At 39.9% G+C, this 19,522-nt stretch overlaps 1 protein-coding gene across 1 annotated transcript in view; it reads right to left on the minus strand.

Annotated features, from left to right (window-relative positions):
* Window positions 1-8,965: 8,965 nt before the first annotated feature.
* Window positions 8,966-19,522, minus strand: part of ALS2 (alsin Rho guanine nucleotide exchange factor ALS2) — a 42,990-nt gene continuing 32,433 nt past the window's right edge. Inside the window, exons 25-34 of the mRNA XM_069860815.1 lie at window positions 18,764-18,931; window positions 18,367-18,484; window positions 17,666-17,823; window positions 16,842-16,964; window positions 15,638-15,814; window positions 15,229-15,274; window positions 13,534-13,595; window positions 12,205-12,354; window positions 11,789-11,885; window positions 8,966-10,206 (exon numbers count right to left, since the gene is read on the minus strand). Coding sequence (XP_069716916.1) covers window positions 10,168-10,206; window positions 11,789-11,885; window positions 12,205-12,354; window positions 13,534-13,595; window positions 15,229-15,274; window positions 15,638-15,814; window positions 16,842-16,964; window positions 17,666-17,823; window positions 18,367-18,484; window positions 18,764-18,931 — 1,138 coding nt within the window. The 3' untranslated portion in view covers window positions 8,966-10,167. The remainder of the gene's footprint in view (window positions 10,207-11,788; window positions 11,886-12,204; window positions 12,355-13,533; window positions 13,596-15,228; window positions 15,275-15,637; window positions 15,815-16,841; window positions 16,965-17,665; window positions 17,824-18,366; window positions 18,485-18,763; window positions 18,932-19,522) is intronic.

Below are 19,522 nucleotides of genomic sequence, written 5' to 3' on the forward strand. Positions count from 1 at the left end.
TTCCACCCACTTCGAGTTCTGCATTCATGCCAGTTCAGTTTCACAAAGACAGATGCTGAGCTAGGGAAAAGATTATATTCATATCAGAATAGTGTCAGGTATATTAGATAGATAAGAAAGAAGAATTTAAAATAAGGGGGGAACATTCACATTGGAAGGGCAGAACAGGTTGCAAGCATAAGTGAAATACACGAGTCCCATCTGTAATTCCGTTACCCACCAGCATCCAAAATGAAACAGCCAAACCTCAACTGCAATATGACATTTTATTTCCTTCATGGATTTGTCATTAGCTTGCTTCATTAAGCCATTTAAATAACAAGCTATTTTATACATCTTCTGTTCTCCAGCTCTTAAAGTGCACTACCATGGAAAGCTATAATTTTTCCAAAAATGTTTAAAGCTTGTTTTACACAAATATAACTTAGAAAATAATCATATTTAAGAACATACTACATTTAATTCCCCTTGTTACAGACAAAATATTGAAATTGAAAGACTCTGGAGTTTCTACTGAATTTTCATTAAGCGAGGATATGACTTTGCAAAAAAAGAATCCCTGTTTCAATCACTGTTAGAATTTAAGGTTTTCAAAGTATTTGTACCACAAAATTTCATATTTTCCTCTATTTCCTCACAGTGACCTAAAACACAAAAAACCTTAAATTCAAATAACCCCCCCCCCCAGCTTACCTTACTGGTATCATCATCTCTCTCAAACTATTTATAATTGGTTGCTGCTTTTAGAGTGAAAAGTTATGTGCTAGTATAAAATACCCTCCTATATCATCTTTCATTATAAAAAGCAGCATCTACTACCTTTTTATTTTTTTCTTTAAATTTTAAGATAGGAAACTTTTAAGTGATGCAGGAAGCCACTTACTCTAATTAATCTGTTTGCATCTCACATTGAACTTTTTGCATATTAAAAATACTTCTAAAATATTCTTCTATGTTCCTTTCCTCAACCTTCTGTGACAACCCATCATTAACATAGAATGATGTACGACAATAGGAAACAATGCAGTACAAGATTCTTTCAGAGAATTCTCATAACTCTTCTTTGCAAACAAGTATGGAAATTCCCCAGGGATCCCCGCACGGGGCATTTGTACCCCCAAGGATATGAAAGCTGTGAAGCAATTTAGAGTCTCATGACATCCTAGTTGATCTAATTTAAAACTGTATTTGAGACAAGTTTGAAGGTATTGTCACAGTACTGTAAGTTAAACATTTAAGCTGATCGCTCCAGAGATGCTTCAGAGTACGTGTGAAAAACCTGTAGCATTGGTTACACTTCACAGCACTCTGGCTGGTAGCAAACCACAGCGTGACACTGTGAGCCCAGTGAATGCTATACCAAATCCTGTTAAACACTCAGTAGTTTTCCCCCTGGGCCACTTAAGCAAACAAGCAGCCATTTCCCCCTAGGACAGAAAACCTCAGAGGCACAAGGAGAAAAAGTATTACCTTGATCTGCTTATAAAAGCAGAAGGCATTACTGTCACTTTTACTGCACTTCTTAATACTTATTTTTAGAACATGCTTCCTTCCATGCACCCTTAGCAAGTTTGTGGATGACACTAAGCTGGGTGGAAGTGTGGATCTGCTGGAGGGTATGGAGGCTCTGCAAAGGGATCTGAACAGGCTGGACTGCTGGGCAGAGTCCAACGGCATGAGGTTTAACAAGGCCAAATGCCAGGTCCTGCACTTGGGGCACAACAACCCTATGCAGTGCTACAGACTAGGAGAAGTCTGGCTGGAAAGCTGCCTGGAGGAGAAGGACCTGGGGGTGTTGGTTGGCAGTGACTGAACATGAGCCAGCAGTGGCCCAGGTGGCCAAGAAGGCCAATGGCATCTTGGCTTGGATCAGAAACGGCGTGACCAGCAGGTCCAGGGAGGTTATTCTCCCTCTGTACTCAGCACTGGTGAGACCGCTCCTCGAATCCTGTGTTCAGTTCTGGGCCCCTCACCACAAGAAGGATGTTGAGGCTCTGGAGCGAGTCCAGAGAAGAGCAACAAAGCTGGTGAAGGGGCTGGAGAACAGGCCTTATGAGGAATGGCTGAGGGAGCTGGGGTTGTTTAGCCTGGAGAAAAGGAGGCTGAGGGGAGACCTCATTGCTCTCTACAACTACCTGAAAGGACGTTGTAGAGAGGAGGGTGCTGGCCTCTTCTCCCAAGTGACTGGGGACAGGACAAGAGGGAATGGCCTCAACCTCCACCAGGAGAGGTTTAGGCTTGACATTAGGAAAATATTTTCACAGAAAGGGTCATTGGGCACTGGCACAGGCTGCCCAGGGAGGTGGTTGAGTCACCTTCCCTGGAGGTGTTTAAGGCACGGGTGGACGAGGTGCCGAGGGACATGGTTTAGTGTTTGATAGGAATGGTTAGACTCGATGATCCGGTGGGTCTCTTCCAACCTCGTTATTCTATGATTCTATGCTTCTCTCTCCTGTTAAATCATGCAACTGCTTTCAAAAGGCAGCAGAAGCTAAAGGAGATAAAAACGATCCAGAAGTTGAGACCATGAATTACTAGGTACTGGTAATTCAAGGTAATTCTACAGGATGCTCAGTGATACATCTTACTGAAATTCTAATGAAAAGATTACTTTTAAAATTATTATTTCTTCTTTCAGATACTAACAAAAATATCGTTTGATCCTTCACCAATACTCAGTGCAACATTTCCATTTCAGTGATACATTATCATTTTTCCACTAGGAACAACTCTTTTTCATACTTTGGAGAATCATAGAATCACCAGGTTGGAAAAGACCTCTTGGATCACCGAGTCCAACCATTCCTATCTGCCACTAAAACGTGTCCTTGAGCACCTCATCCACCCATCTTTTAAATATCTCCAGGGATGGGGACTCAACCACCTCCCTGGGCAACCTCTAACAATGCCTGATGACCCTTTTGGTGAAAAAGTTTCTCCTAATGTCCAATCTAAACTTCCCCTGGTGCAGCTTGAGGCCATTCCCCCTTGTCTTATCACCTGTCACTCGGGAGGAGAGACCAACACCCTCCTCTCTACAACCTCCTTTCAGGCGGTGATAAGGTCTCCCCATGTGTATCCAATGTTTAGTCCTTCCACCACACATCCATAGGAATCTGTTTTGAATTACAATGATTTCTTTTTCTTTTTTTCTCAACAGTCTGGGTTCTGTTCCTTTAAGAGATTGCCATCCCATTCCTTAAGCTTACTTGATCTGCCTAATGATGGATTTAACAAAACAGGCCACATAAATCTAGTCATGAATACCTGTTTCTTAATTACTTAAGACATTAGGAGTAGGACAGAAAGAAATCTTTACTTTGGGATGGTACAGACATGGAAAGAGGAATCCCTGCATTGCAAAGTGCGTTCAGGACAGCGGTGCTCCTGTTTTTCATTGAATAACAGCAATATGAAAACACAAGTAACTCTCAGCTTGGTTGACCTCTGTTCCCAGCCCCCCCCGCCAACATTTTTGGAAAGTAAGGGTCTATAGCTCCAGATCCAGTTTACAAAGAGATGCTGCTCAGTCTCTGAGTTACATCCTACAAAGGAAACTGCTGACAGCTGATCCTATAAACTACATTTCAGTAGCCTCATTTCCTATTATTATTATTACTAAACCTAAAGCTTCTCTAGCTAAGACATAACTATGTTTTTTTTAGATTTTTCAAGAACTAAAGACAGACCCTGCTGAACATTTGTTGGTTCCCACGTACAAAGGTCTTTTGCTTCACTTTATACAGGCTACACAGGCAGCCAAACAGCACACTCCCAATTCAATATCCTGATTACAGTTTTGTGGTAAAGGATGTTTGAAGATAAAATGAAAAAGCATGCCCACACATTTTGGATGTAACATAAGGGAGCCAACTCCTAATCTATTTCTTATATTTCACATGATGAAAGTGCAGATTTAAAAAATCTCATCCCATGCATCATCCCTCAAAAAAACCAAACAAAACAAAAACCCCCAAACCCCATACAACCCAATTTTACCCTCAATAAAGAATAAATTACTAAAGTCCCTGTTATAATACAACTGGGATTTCTGGGACAACTCCCCTAACTCTGGCTGAAATTGTTCAGCCAACTCACATCTACAAATATATTCTATGTTGTCAACTGTGATCAGCTCTACTTATTACAATGCCTCTGTTACCAGGTGTATGATTTTATAGCAGCTGCTTCACTCAAAGCATATACAACTCTTATTATAGATATACTTTACCACCCAGAAGTCTCTCAACACGTACTTACAGTACCTTCCCATTCAGCCAACCCAAATTCTTGCAAGAATAAAACTCCAATTATTTCAAGTCTAGATCTGCCTCTTCCTATGATTTTTCCTATTTAGTTTCGAAGTATCAGACTGCTCTTGTAATCAGGGAGGGACTCTGCAAACATACAGGGAAACATGGGAAAGACAAGAAATATTTCTGAAAGCTTGGGGTTTAACTGGTTAAAAGAAAGTTTAGAAGACCCCCCTGCTTCACCTCAAAACAGACAATAAAATCCCTCAGTTTTTTTGTAGAAGACTCCTCAGATGCATACGGAAAACTGAATTTTCTCTGTTGTGATAACTTCAGTGAAGTCACCATAATCTTGAGCCTGGCTTTGTTCGAGTAGTGCTGTCTACCAAACCACCACATTGACACATTGACGATTAGCATTACTTATATTTTGTTACAAAACTGAGAAGCTGAAAGGAAAAGAGAAAAAAAACCCCTCAACCTTCTCCAGTATAAATACCTTAATCGAGGCCCCTTTTAATCTTTGGGAGCTGGGTCACATTTATTTCTTCTTACCTAGGATAGATCTTGCACAGCACAGCAACTCAGAATGGGAAACAAGTAAACCAAAGCCAGCAAGTCTCAATTTTGATGTCAAAGAAAGAATATTCTACAATCTTCTGCTGAACAGGTATTTCATTTTTGAACATACCACTGAGAATCATCCTGCAAATAGAGACAAAGAACAACATTTCTGCAGATGCTAAAATACTTCCACTTCTGCCCAAATGCTAACCAATACCCCTTTAAAATACTCCCAAGATTGATTTTTTTTCCCCGTGGAGCCTTATAGCTTCTGGTATCACTACTGCTTCCATTGAGAACAGATGTGGGATTAACTTGAGTGCGGTTAGAAGTTTTAGGCACACTGTTTGCTTTCAGTGGTGACCTCAGACTTCCAAGAAAAACAGGGAAAGCTATTGAATGTCAATTGCTTGCCTTTGTGGCTAAGATTGTTGGGTACAGGTATCAAAGAGCTGCAAAGGTTAATAATAAACAGCTAGTAACCCAACCATTGTTGCCTTTTTAAACTACAGTTTATGGTCATACTGACAGAAACAGCATTCAAACAAAAATCTGTGAAGTTCTTAACAACGCAGCTCACCTGATCTATAAAGCAGCAGCCTTTTCATATTTTTACACAATAAAGGAAAGCAGCTTCCAACTGTGAAGCCTGGTGTCAGCAGCTGCCAGTAGCAATCGATGACAAATCAGTTGTTACCAGCAGAGAGAAAGAATATTATCTTGCTTCTGTGCAGTTCTTTAGAAACTGTCCTACTAAATTGCTTGCTTAAAGGGAAAGGTCACAGTTCAAACAAACTTATAACTACTACTGTGCCTTCATTTCCTGAGAGTTATATCTATGCAGGCCAGAGCTCAGGGTCTCCTCATCCCAGGGATCTAAATAAATTAGATAGAAGTTCTTACTAGAAGGCTTACCTGACTAATCTCCCAGCCAGTGTAAGGTCCTTCCCATTCACATGTATTGCATCCAATTACAGACACTCATTAATAGAAAACACTTCTCTCTGCCTGCTCTTAGGGACAGAACTGGATACTCTGTGCTGAGTGCACCAGAATTTAGAGTGAAAAGGCACCCATAGCCTCATATCTACAAACATCAGCCATCCCAAAGTTGGGCTGTAGGGCTTACTTCCTCAAGCAGTGGAATATTAAATTCCTTGACCTATTTGTCAGACAGACCAGAAAGTCATTGATACAAGGGTAAAGCTGCAAGGGAACCCAAGCCCTGCTTCCAATGCAGCTTACAGAATTGTCTTTCAATGGACAGTTTTGGATGCTGTCAAGCCTCTAAAGGGGACACCACCAGCAAACCTGACATACAGAACACCATCCCTCCTGCTCTTATAAGCTTCTTTGGCTAAGATGCTTGATAAGGTTTTTGAGCATTTTCAACATGGAAAATTATTCGTATCTTTATCAATATTAATTATTCGGCATATTGAAGACTGCAAAATAGCTTGAAGGCAGGGAACATGGAGAAAGCTTTTTTAACAAGTAAGTCATTATAAATCAGCAAACCAAGTAGGCAAAAAATGGCAGCAAGAGACATTCAGCATCTCTTCAGTGACATGCCCCATTCAGGACTTCTTTGTTCTGCATTAAATAAACTCGATTAGGCCAGTCTCATCTCTGAACTCTGTCAGCTTTTTCACGTCAGTATAGAAAGCAGTCTTGCTTTTTGTACGCATTGAGACCCAGAAGTGTTTTAATTAAAAAAGCAGCCCTAAATATTTGTTGAATGAATTGGCAAGCTTCAAGCAAAGGTTCAGACCTATCCTTTGAAACCACACATCCTTATCTTGGCCCAAGAATCACTCACTCATTGCGAGTCTGAGACAGCACGAGTCAAAAAAAGACTAAATAAATTTTATGTTGATGTAAGGCATTTTGTGAGATTAAGATAATCACATCTGCAGAGGTAAGGTTGCTGATGGAACGCATTATGCTATTAATCCCTGTTATCAGGTATATTCAGTGATGATTCAATTTGCCTCCCTGTAAAACAAAAGCTCCAGTGGTGCAAGTGTCTTGTCTATACAGCAGTAAATGCTGTTAAATCCTTGCTTCCTAAAAGGGCAGCACATTCACAGAACAGTTAGGCACAGCACGTTGTAGCCATGTGAGGCAGCCAGCTTTACTTTGAGCTGTTTATTGCCAACAGCTTGATCTTACTGAAAAAAAACAATCCAAACAACCACCACCTGACAACACATGGATACTAAATCAATTTAGAGGTACAATAGGTAGTGCCAAGAAAGGGTTTCTTTTACGGCCCCGTATCAGCCACGTATCTTGCCTCTACATCATCTCTCACCATACCAGAACAGGTATGCTCTCTAAACTGCTTCTAACAACAAGAACAGCTAGAAAGTAAACCAACCTTTGCCAAAATAAGTCAAGGTACAACACCAAGCATTCAAGTCAGAAGATTGCGTGAAGGAGCAAGGAAGAAGATTCTCTTCTGAGCTCCTCCTTGCCATTCATACATATCTCTACTATGTAGCTAATGGGAATTAAACAGGTTACACAAGTTTTATCAGTTTTGCTGTAGCTATGAGAAGAAACTAAATTTCACAGTTGCATGGGGAAATGCATCTGTGTAGTGCAATGGTTTTAGCAGAGTGCGTATTTTCTTACCTGCAGAATGCACCATGTTCAGCTCATGCAGAATTTCCAGAGGGAAAGAGTATTTACTGGTAGAGCCCTAGCTAATCTATGGACATCCTCTCCTTTCTAATCCGCAGAAACCTAACCTTAGAACAACTCATCACCAGGGAGAGGAGAACAAATCCCCTTAACCCTTTTCTTGCATAGAAAGCCTATATTAAGTTGTCTCTCGCTTAAGCAGTTTCTTATTCTTGGTAACTTTCCCAGCCAATAGGACACTCACCTCTCCAGGTCTGCCTGCAGCTACCATGCCTGCAATTGCAATGAGAATCTAGAATCTATAATACTGCAACATTGATCTTCTGTTGCTGGTTACAGGATTTCTGCTGCAGCACAAGAAACATCCAGCTTTCAATTTCAGGAAAAAAACCCCAGGCATAGTAGATGAAAAAATGTAATTACCATGAAGAAATACAGACAGAGAAGTCGTGCAGGTTAACTAATTTCTTTGTTAGCTACAGAAATACACAAACGAAAGCTGGTCTGTATCGATTTCTTACTGCATCACAGCTCTTGTAGGCTGTAAAGTGGAATTTGTGTCAGAAGCACATTTAATCCTAGGATTCTCTTCAGCTAATAACTGAGCTATGTATCACAAAGACCAAAAATAATCCAGCCCAGGCTGCCTGCTTCCATTAATCAGCAACCTAAATCCAAATGCAATATCACTGCTTTTTGTAGGAGGTTGTGTGTGTGCATGTGTAAAGGCAGATGTATTCTTTGGTTTCTAGCTCTCAACTTTGTATCACATTAAATGTTTGAAGTTGCTGCATAGTTGGGGAAGGCAGAAAGATCATGGAAAAACTTCCCATTTCAAGTTACATTCTCAGTTTAAGGCATGGAATCAGTGTGAGAGTGAGGTCATGTGAAACAAAGTGTTTCATGTCAAAGCTGAAGATTACAATAACCTCTTTCTTCCAAAACACTTGAAGACAAAGACAGTTACAGAAAAAAAAAATCCCACAAAATAAAACTCCTCTTTCTAATGATCTCACTCCTACAAAAGGTGAAATAAATCCTGAATTCTGATCTTTGTAGGTGAGTTATTATTTACTCAGCTGCCCAGTGTGGCTCCTTTTCAAAGAGCCGTTCTGCTCTTACAGGTTTCAGTTAAATATCTTTGTACAATGAGTTCTAAGTGATGATTGCATGGGAGAGTGGCATCTATAATGAAAGATTCAGTCTTCAAATTCCTGCCTTAGGCTTCAATATACTCTCCACCTTTAGTTGGGTATCTCCACACCCCTTTTCTCAAATTAACTTATTTTTATAGCTTGTCTCCTCAAAGATTGCTCATGTCTCCTCAAAGTATTCAGTACATTTCAAAAAAAAGATTAAGCTAACAGAAAATTGTGTGCAAACACGAAGAAATCTACTACCTCTACTTTCTGTTACCTTTGTAGTCTGCTGCTAGTACAACAGTTTTAAACATCTCCTTGCTAGAATTACTCTTTCCCTCTGCCTGATAAAACTAAAAATAATTTCAGAAAGACCGATCTTTTTTACTTTATTATGAAAATTGCTACATTACAGTCACTGTTTAAAACAGTATTTTGTCCATTTTGGTGCCAATACACAAGCCATGATTTCTATTTCAAAAATATGATTAGCGTTATCTATGGTAGTTTGACATAACTTAACCCAGGATAACATTCTGGGATCTATTGCTCCCTCCTCCTTGTTTGAGTCAGTCATGGTAAAGAACAGCACCTACAATACCCAAATCATCCATGAGTGTTATCGGTATAAATAAAGTCAACCATAAACCACGGAACACACACACACAACTTCCACCCAGGGAAATTACTTGTTCTCTGCATGTTTGAAAATGCAACAAGGTCAGCTTTTTTCACTCTGATACCTAAATTAACAGGCAAAAGTCTCAATCCAGTCAGCTTGTTCAAGAGCGCATTCTCACACTCTCCTATCACATGGACTTCCAGAGAAAGTGTTTGTCCTCGGGGTAATGAAACTGAACACTGCAGATTGTGGGTATTTAATTCAGTGCCGAAATCTGAAGTGGTCAGTGCCTACAGAAATAACGGTGAATGCCTTGATATTTATAATTCCAGTAAACTGGGAAGTTCATAACAGTGTAATTATTTCCACAACAGCACATTAACACTGCAGTCAGCAATTCTGTTCAACACAGATGCCTCAAAACCTTTACAGCCAAACACACTATAGGTTACCCATTATAAATATGTATTTCTATTTTTTAAATAAACAAACACAATAACTTAATTCAGGAAGACTGAATGGTTCCATGGTGCAATTCATTCTCTTTAAAGGTCTCTGTTGACAAACCAGTAATAATAAAACCAAACCCACTGCTTTAGAAGCCATGCGGTCCAGACTTTCACATGTACTCTACGTAGATGCCATGCCTTTTTGCAGCATTGTTAATGGAAAAGAAGTAAAGAACCGTTCTGTTAGAATAGGAAATTCTCTCTTCTTGGCAGGTACTTGATAAACCAAGTCTCTAGCTTCACCACCATGGGTGGCTCTGGCTCCCGTTTTTAAATCTTAAAACTGAAAGTTCAGAAGAAATAACTGAATATTTTCATCTGTGACACCAGAACCATAACAGAGTGTTTTCAAGTGCCATTTCAGGGAAGAAAGTGAGTATCAGTGAACTTCCTCCAAGCACATTATTCCACAGAGCCAGGTCATAAGTGATGGTCTAGGTAAGCCTTTCATGTTGAATCTGGTAGTAACATGCCTGAACGAAAACAAACTTCAGTTTAGCATACATGCCAGTACTCAGCAAACTGATAAAAGCATCATACACAAATAGGCGGGTTGGTTTTTTAATCCAAGAAATGGAAGGACTAGGCTTTCTACAAGCAGTGATGACACACTGACACTCAACACATGAGAATCTTCTGATATGAACACTTGCAAAAAGAACAACAGGAGAACTTAAACTACAAATTACGTCTAACTCTTAATGAAGTAAGAGAGCATGATTTGGGAGTGAACACTTCAGCAGCTCCCAGCTTTGCCAACATGAAGTACATTTTTTCTGCTTAGAAGTCTTTCTTTGCCCTTTGACAGCAGGACCCAAAAAAAGAAAATCTTTTCCTGCAGAACAAGATGCAGGGATTAAGTGTTTCAAATCAAAAGTTTCTATCATCTGACTAAACACCCTGACCTGCTGCTTGACAGATATTCACTCCTTAATGCTGGTTCAAATGTGCACTGAGTCAGCCATGACCAGAAAGTTGATTACAATGTTTCAGACAACACTTGCTCTCACAGAAAATAAGATTCTGCTTCTACTGCATAGATTCTTTGATAAATTTTAAACCAACTCAAATCTTCCCTTTTTGCAGCACTGAAAAAATAAAAGCTATGAAAAACCCTCTGCACCCAACTATTTCCACTTTGCACAGACAGAAAATACAATCACGTTCACCTGGCAGCTCAACTTAAGGTTTTTTTAAGAGTTTCAGGTAAACAGCCTCCCCCTAAAGCAACCCCACAGAAGAGCTCCACACAGCTGACTTGTCACTTGTTGGAACAGTTTTTAGGTACCAAACCAACCTATTTCCATTATGGAGGTCCTAGGGTACAATAGGATACTCATCAAAAAGGTTTATCTCTCTTTTTCCAAACTTAAAGAGAAGAATGCTAAATTTTATGTGGAGAGCAACACAGTAAAAAGATTTTTAATTTTTTTTTTTTTTTTTCAGAATTGAATTCCTGAAGCATCTTGATGCAATGCCAGACTTAAATACTAATTTGGCTAATGTCCAAAGCAGCACTTCATTCCAATCTTTATAAGGCAAATAAGGTTTGTCATGGTGCAGGGGAATGACAAGCATTCAGATATATAACAGCAACCAATATTACATTTGAATTAAGTACATGTGCATGCTGCACCATGTAACAGAATCATGAAATAGTCTGAGCTGGAAGGGAACTTAAAGCCCATCCAGTTCCCCCTGCAATGGGCAGGGACACCTCCCACCAGCCCAGGCTGCCCAAGCTCCATCCAACCTGGCCTTGAACACCTCCCGGGATGGGGCAGCCACAGCTTCCCTGGGCAACCTGGGTCAGCACCTCACCACCCTCATTGTGAAGGAATTCTTCCTTATGTCTAGTCTATTATTAGCAGTACCTGCAACTGTTAGGTTAACATAAGCTCTAATTCAAGTTTCCTTGCTCATCCTAACTAAAATCTTCAATAAGAACGTCAGTTACAACCTCATGTCTATACAACTGTCCCAAGCTGATCATCACTGCTAAAAGCTGATTGATGTCCAAAGAAATCTTTTGATAACTCTGAATAATTTTCATACCTTCAAAGTAGTGAACATGATGCCTTGCTCCCCGTGCTGCAGATAAGGGTCCATCAGGTCCTCGATTAAGTGCACCTCAGACCCCAAATTCCTTATCCTGTCACACAGGGGAGAGAGAAGAACAGGTAAACAAAATTATGATACCATCATAATGCTTTTACTTTTTGTACATGATGTTCTGCAAAACACGTGCTTTTCCTAAACTTCATTCTGAAGTCACAGCCATTTCAGTGTTAACTGTTCAATTTTTTTTTTTCAGGCCAAAGCAAAAACTGGACTATTTACTAAGTTACAAAAAGTTAGCAAGTAGTCTTATAACAAGAAGCAGGAGTGTTTAATACAGGTAAAAGTACTCATACTGCCTATGCTCAGCAGTAACAACTGCAGTGGCAACTGATGCCGCTCATGGTGCCCACCTGGCTCGTAGCACCACATAGAGAAAAACAGGAAATAAGTCATCCATGGACCACAGAAAATCTTCCTGAAGAGTCTCGAGTACATTCTGAGAGATCTCTTCAAAAGTCTGCTGGATCACCTTCAACTTGTCAGCTGGGGTAAAGGTGGTGCTGTTTGAATAGAAAGAGCAAACCAAGTTAAAAAATAACAAGTAACATATCTGCATCTAAATCAGGAAGATAATTTGATAGCTAGCACACCCCCATGCTCAAGGAGAGAAGACAGATCATTCACCACAACAGCCATGGCTTCCAAGACTGCGTAAAACCCCAGGCTATAATTATCGGATCGAGGCACATTACTGTGACTGAGAAATCCTTTCATTTTTAAAGATGTTTTAACATAGTGCTAAAGGGGGAAAAGTTTCTTTCTAAACCCCTTTTAATTTCTACTTCTACTCTTACAGCAGGACTCCTTATGTCAGCTAACAGACAGAGAAAAGCTCCTCACATCTGGGTCATTTTGCCATAACTGTTTACAAATTCACACATATATTTGATTAGACATCCTCACGCTTTCAGTTCTGAATAGTGTCTTGTGACACGTCTCAGTCGCACTTACGAGGTTGTACAGCATTCCGCATTGGGAGAATTTGCTAACATTTTTAGTAGGACCTCTGAAACTTCTTGGTGACCTCTCTTATAAAAGTGAGCAAAGAAAAGGTGACAAGTAAAGGATCGCAATCAAGTAAACCAGATACTACTACGTCAAGGGAGGTGATCCTGCCCTTCTGCTCCTCTCTTGTGAGACATCATCTGGATTACTATGTCCAGTTCTGGAATCCTCAACATAAGAAGGATACGGAGCTGTTAGATGGGTCCAGAGGAGGCTACAAGTATGATCAGAGGGCTGGAGCACCTTCACATGAGGAAAGGCTGAGAGAGTTGGAGTTGTTCAGAGAAGGCTCCGAGGAGACCTTATAGCGACTTTCCTGTACCTGAAGGGGCTACAGAAAAGCTGGAGAGGGACTATTCACAAAGGCTTGTGGCGATAGTATGAGGTATAATGGGTATAAACTGGAGAGGGGCAGATTTAGACTACACATAAGGAAGAATTTCTTCACCATGAGGGTGGTGAGGCACTAGCACACATTGCCCAGGGAAGCTGTGGCTGCCCCATCCCTAGAGGTGTTCAAGGCCAGGCTGGATGGACCTTGGGCAGCGTGGTCTGGTGGGACATGGCAGGAGGGCTGGAACTGGATGATCTTTAAGGGCCCTTCCAACTCAAACTGTTCTATGAATCTATGTCAGGAACAGTAAAACACTAGAAGACAAATTTCAGGGAATTACCTGATTTGCTGTAAACATTCAACTGCAGAGGCAAAGCAGGCATCTTTCGTAGTTGATGATACCTGTGTAATCATGAGAAGATTCATCATGCAGGTTTAACAAGCCCACTATTCAACAGTAGAAGAAAAGCAGCGCAGCATGCAACACTGGCATAAACGACTTTTTTTCAGTTTTCCAGTACAAAGAAAGGGGAATGTGCCTGGACACTAAAATAATCCAGGAAGTCTGCCTACATATAATTCATGTGAGTATTATTTAAAATTCAGAAAAGCCTGTTTTGAATTCCTTAGCATGTCACAAGAAACAGGGATGGTTTTGGACATCTTCCAGGTCAAGTAAGACTGAGAAGCATTAAATCTTAATGGTTAACAATCAACAGGACACCATAAGACTGGAACAGCTGAAATCTAGAAAAGTCATAGCAGTCAGTGAGCAGAGACTCAGGTTTGGAGCAAACATTAAAGAACTAATATATACGCTGGCTTTTAGTATGTGACTGAGCCTAAGCCTTTTTGAATTGGGCTGGTAGAGAATGGATGGATGCAGAAAAGACCTAAAGAAATTCACAATAACAAAGAAACTGGATGGAAGAGAGAAGCAGATAAACACAACATCTTGGATAAAAGCATCCTATTTAATTGAAGGAATGACCCATCACATAAGGTAGATGGCTGTGGAGAACATCATATAGTGCATAGTTCAGAGAGGACACACGGCACAGTGGAGGAACTCTAAGTGAAAAACAAACAGTCAGAAGTGCAAAAGATTCAGACAGCTGGCAAGAATTCTGCCCAATACCTAAAAATACAGAAGATCCAAATTAACATGTTATTGCCAGACTTTGCAACATTTGAAGTCTGACTGTAGGTCTGCAACACGCGAGTCACATGAATCAATGCATGATTTGGGAAAAAGGGGACTTGTCTTATGGGGAAATGTAGCTTCAGGGAGGGGTTTCAGCAGCCACTTTGGTCATCGTGGCAAGCTTGTAACACTCAATCTGCATCACAGAACATCAGCTTGTCTGCATGCAGCAACTACTACAATGAAAGCCAAGGTTCTAATGACTACAGATTTCCCGCAAACCAGTTAAAAACAGGGCAGAGGTGATCTGAAGGTAGGAGTACTTGACTGACTGAAAGAAACTGAAAGTTTAATATAAAAATATACTGATTCATAAACAGACATAATTTAAAGTACACTGTAAACATTCAAATTGTTCAAATTTATGACTATTAAACCACTCTTAGTGGAGCACAGCGACTGAGTACTACGCTATCACCAACTAAGGCCAGTATTCAGCCCCTTTCAGCAAGATAATGATTAAGAATAAAAACTATACAATTCTTCTCCAGATGAGAACGTATACAGTGGTCAAACTCTCTTAATCAAGCAGCTTGAATACTTCCTTGGTAAACTTTTATTCTCATACTTTTGTAACTGGAGATTGAACAAATGTCTTCCTGAATCAGAATTCATTACAGAGTAAGACAGTAAGTGACAAAGATGGACTGACAGCTAATGTAAGAAATCACTAACTTTCAAGGAGTAGGCAGCATTCAAGGAGATGAGAGAGCATCACATCTGTATGCAAAAAGCCTGGTTGAAAATTCTTTGACTGCTTCTTCATGTTCTCAGTTTCTTGAAAAAGGCACTGGGCAAAATATACTGTAAGTCAACGTCCAACGCACATACCTTTCTGCTCTCTCCAAGGATGGATACAGTTCCTGGCCAAAATTTCCTGCAAGAAACCCAACACAGTCTATGGAGAGAGAACAGTCTTAAAGCATTTTTCATCTTATGAAAATGAGTAAGATACAACAGCTCTTTCTATAGGATCAACTACACCTAGTGCAAACAGTTGAAAAGTAGCCTAATCTGGAATGCTTCACTCTGGTTTTATAGCAATGCCAATCTTCCTCCCTCTTTTGGGGGGAGGGAACTTTTGATTCACTCTCAACTATATTAACTAGCTTGAAGCTATATTTAGATGCATTTTAATTAAAGGAAAGCATTTTAGACAACGTAGCTTTTTTAGTTGCTTTATCTAAATAGATGCCATAACCTTATTCTAAGTAATGTTTTATTGTTGAAGCATACTCACGCTTGCACTCCAAGAAAACTCAGAAGAGCCATGTCAGTTTGTTTATTTAGACGTAGAACACATTCCCAGTAAATATCTTCCTCACGCTCGTTGTCTAAGGCATACAACATAAATAGAGGAGGATAGAGTCGTGGCAGTAAGACAGGGAGCAGCAAGCCAAAACTGGTTACCACGTAACTATAAAAAAAAGAAGGGAGTGGCTTGAAGATGTATTAAAAACCTCATTATCTATAAAAACTGAATGAAAAAAAAATCATTAGAACAATTCTTTCATTTAGTATGAGCCTATTATATGAAATATAATAAAAATATGTACAAATGCATCTGACAGCATCCATGCTAAGAGTGTCTTGGGAGTAATTTTCCTTCACAGTCCACACAGAAGTGGGTTTGCAGTGCAGGCAGGGGTCAAGGTGCAGGGTTTTTTGTGGTTTCTATGTTTTAAACAGAACATTGGCTTTCTTCCTTGTATAATGTAAAAGCTGAATACTGTACTATGTTATAGTTCAGGTTTTACCTGTATCTTCATGCTAATCATTTAGTCCCCACTGAGCCACTCTGCTGGCAGCTGTGCTTCACCTTCAAAGCACAAACTAGAAAATAGGCTAAACCCTATTAAGTTACCTGACCTAACTCCACACAGTCACACTCCAGGCTTCATAAAGTCAACAGCTGCTTGGCATCAAGATGTAATCCTAATCAGGGAAGCTGAACTCAAGGTGCCCACTAATACCATCTGCACAGGTCATTCAAGCTTTTCTCAGAGGGCTGTCTCCACTGATCCCTCTTCCTTGTTTTGACCACACCTGAGGCCGCTGTGGACAGGACCGCAATGGTCTCAGGGGGGACTGGCTATTGGTGAAGCAGCATACATGCACTGGACCTGCGTTACTAGTTGATCCCAATGCTCATATTCCAACTTGTTTTCTGAAGCCCACTTCCAAGCCTGAACTTGTTTACCCACAACAGACAAAAGGAAGTTTGGGCTTAAGTAAAGAATCATTGCATGGAACAAGGATGAAATGCTTACTGCGACCATCACATGGAATTCTGCTTATCAGAATCTGTCATCAGAACCACAGGAAAAAAAATCTGCTTATATCCATCAATTAAATACATGCTTATCTTTCTTCCCCCACCCAAGAAAGCACTGCAAACAGAAATAAAATGAAGCCTTCCTTATTTAGTTTCTTCCCTTAAATACCCTGGCTCAGGAGATTCTGATCTGGAATCAGACTTCCCACTGCAAAATGATCGCCTTCCCTTCGTCTCTGTTGTCTGAAATGGGATTGTGCTGCCCTCTTCCGGAAGATCAGGAAACAAGAACCTAAATGTCAAAACACACAGTAAGGTATGACTTCTTTAATGAAGTTTCTACCAATTGCAGCACTAGAAGGCAAGATTGGAGAGGAAAGAAAAGTCAGCTGAAATAATACATGGTAGACTAAGACAGTATAGCTAACAGACACAAAGCACCATCTACCTGTAAGAAAACTTATGAAAGCCAACCCCTCCAATGCCAAAGATACCATCCCTGCCTTGACATCACTTTCCCCCAGACAAGGCTTCTAATGGTTAATAATCTGGAGTATTTCTGCTTCCAAATTGGCAGGACTCAACTGAATATCTCAAGAATACAAGCAAACCCTTCATAGGAAAACTGCTCATCCATACTGGTAAGAACTTCAATGGAGTACACTGTGAGCCGCTATCCTCACTGTTCTTCAATTCCCTTTGAACTCTGTGTTTTCATATCATGCATATCCAGAGACACCAAACTTTTCCAGTTTAAAGATTAAACCACATTAAAGATGAGCTTTCTCCAGCCATATTTTAAAGTACAGTGGAGGACGTAATACACTGTGGTGAAGATTTTAGTTTTTCTATTTTGACAGGATATTCACGGCTCCTTAAAAAGGTTAAAGGAATACAAGCAACACTCAGAACAGAGTAAAGATACTGGCACATTTGGATTGCATAAACACTAGACAGTTTCAGTACATGAGACATCTTTAGTGGTCTTACTACCTAACCAATTGGAAGATGCGTTTGAGGTAGGACTTTATCTCTCTCACAGCCTCCTGCAGTAACCGTCGATTAGCTCCTACTCCAACATAGGTCATTCTGTAGACAGCTACCAGTGTTTCCACCAGCTTGCCCAATGGATGGAGAGGAGTATCGCAAGCCTAAGGTGAAAGAAATTAATTGGCCAGTCAAATAGGCCAGATAGAAAAAATGGAATTCAACAGATTTAGAGATCCAACAACAGGCTTTGAAAAATATCACAAATACTTTCTTACAAATATTACAAAAAGTGAGCTGTACTTAAACTGCCATTTGGATTATAGAATTTATGCAACAGCTGAATACAACTGAAAGAGGAGTCAGGACAGTCTAAGAACTTGTGCTACTACTTGGACAAGTCATCTGTCTGGTACTATTAAAATTAACATGTAATAATTAGCAAGTATTTAAAGATTCTTTGCTGGGATCTAGAGTATGAGAATTAAAACAGTAACTGAGCAGAAACAGACTTTAAGGCAGTACACGTTAGGTATATAGTGATTTTAGTCTTAGTTGTGGATTTTAATTCAATAAATTAGGAAGTTACTTGCAAACATGAATGAATGCAACATGGATTACAGGAGTGCAAATACAGAAGGAATTAAAGAAAGCTATTACAAAGTGAGCTTGACTTCATGCCTTAGAAACAAGCTTGGTCACAATACCTTTACCAAATATTTTTTTATATTTTCATATTTTTCCAGGGTGAAGGCACCAACGTGTTGTGGAATGAACTCCAAACTTTCCAGTGTCTGAGTATGTGAGCGGCTCAAGAGTTCTGGGCTGCAGTTATAAAAAGGATAAAGACATTGTACAGATTATTCATCAGACATACAGTAGACAAAAAACCCTGAAGTTAACAACTGAGGTAATTTTAAACATCAGCATGTTGCCAAAAGGTTTTATAGCACAGAGTATTGAGTGTTCTGTTTTTGTTTAGGATTTGATATTGTTGCAACTGAATTTTTACGGTTAAGAGTTTCTAGTCTACAGTAGAGTGTGACTCCAATTTCTTTCTCAATACTTTCTTCCTTTTGCTGACTAAATTCTCCAGGAACCAACCTATCTTTGTGTTGCCGCCGGTTGGTGGTCAGGGCCACCGCAATGTTGTCCCAAGCCTTCCATCTGTCCCCCTGGCCCGGGCTCTCACAACCAAGCTGGTTCCAGCACTCTTCAAAAACTGCCTTCCATTTCTCATCAGGAGGCACCGACAGGATCCCGAGCTTCCGCCTAATAAAATGACCAGTTAGTCTGTTAAAAATCAAACAGTTGTGAAATAACACATTCAGCTATGAAAATCACCTGTTGTCAATCTGGTATCTCACGCTACTTTGTCAAAAGCTGATAAAGCTCACAGTAGAGACTGTTAAAGTAAGTTTATCACCACGAATAACTATTTAATTAATGTCCTGACTCTCAACGCCTTTAAAAAAGAGCTTACAAAAAGTTAATACTTTAATTTTTTTTTCCTTACTAACATGCACTAAACTATGTAACATAACGTTACAAGATTAAAATGTTAACATCTACCTGTGTAAGAACTATGAACCTTATTAAGACTGGCTTGTCTAATGAACTGTTTCTTGCAGTCTTCAAGGAAATGGTATGTTTAAACACAAAAAGGACTAGTAGATTTGCAAGAACACAGGACATAATGCACTTACAACTGGGCTTATCTTCACCCCTGGTATTCATTTAAAGGCTCAGGACATATTCAAGTAGAAAAGACATAGTATGAAAATGTCCTAAATATCTCATTACCCTGGAATGTACAAATAGCACAGCAACATAGGTAAACATCTAGCTTCTGCCCCTAAAGGA

This window comes from Phaenicophaeus curvirostris, chromosome 7 (genome assembly GCF_032191515.1).
Source record: "Phaenicophaeus curvirostris isolate KB17595 chromosome 7, BPBGC_Pcur_1.0, whole genome shotgun sequence".
Taxonomy (NCBI): domain Eukaryota; kingdom Metazoa; phylum Chordata; class Aves; order Cuculiformes; family Cuculidae; genus Phaenicophaeus; species Phaenicophaeus curvirostris.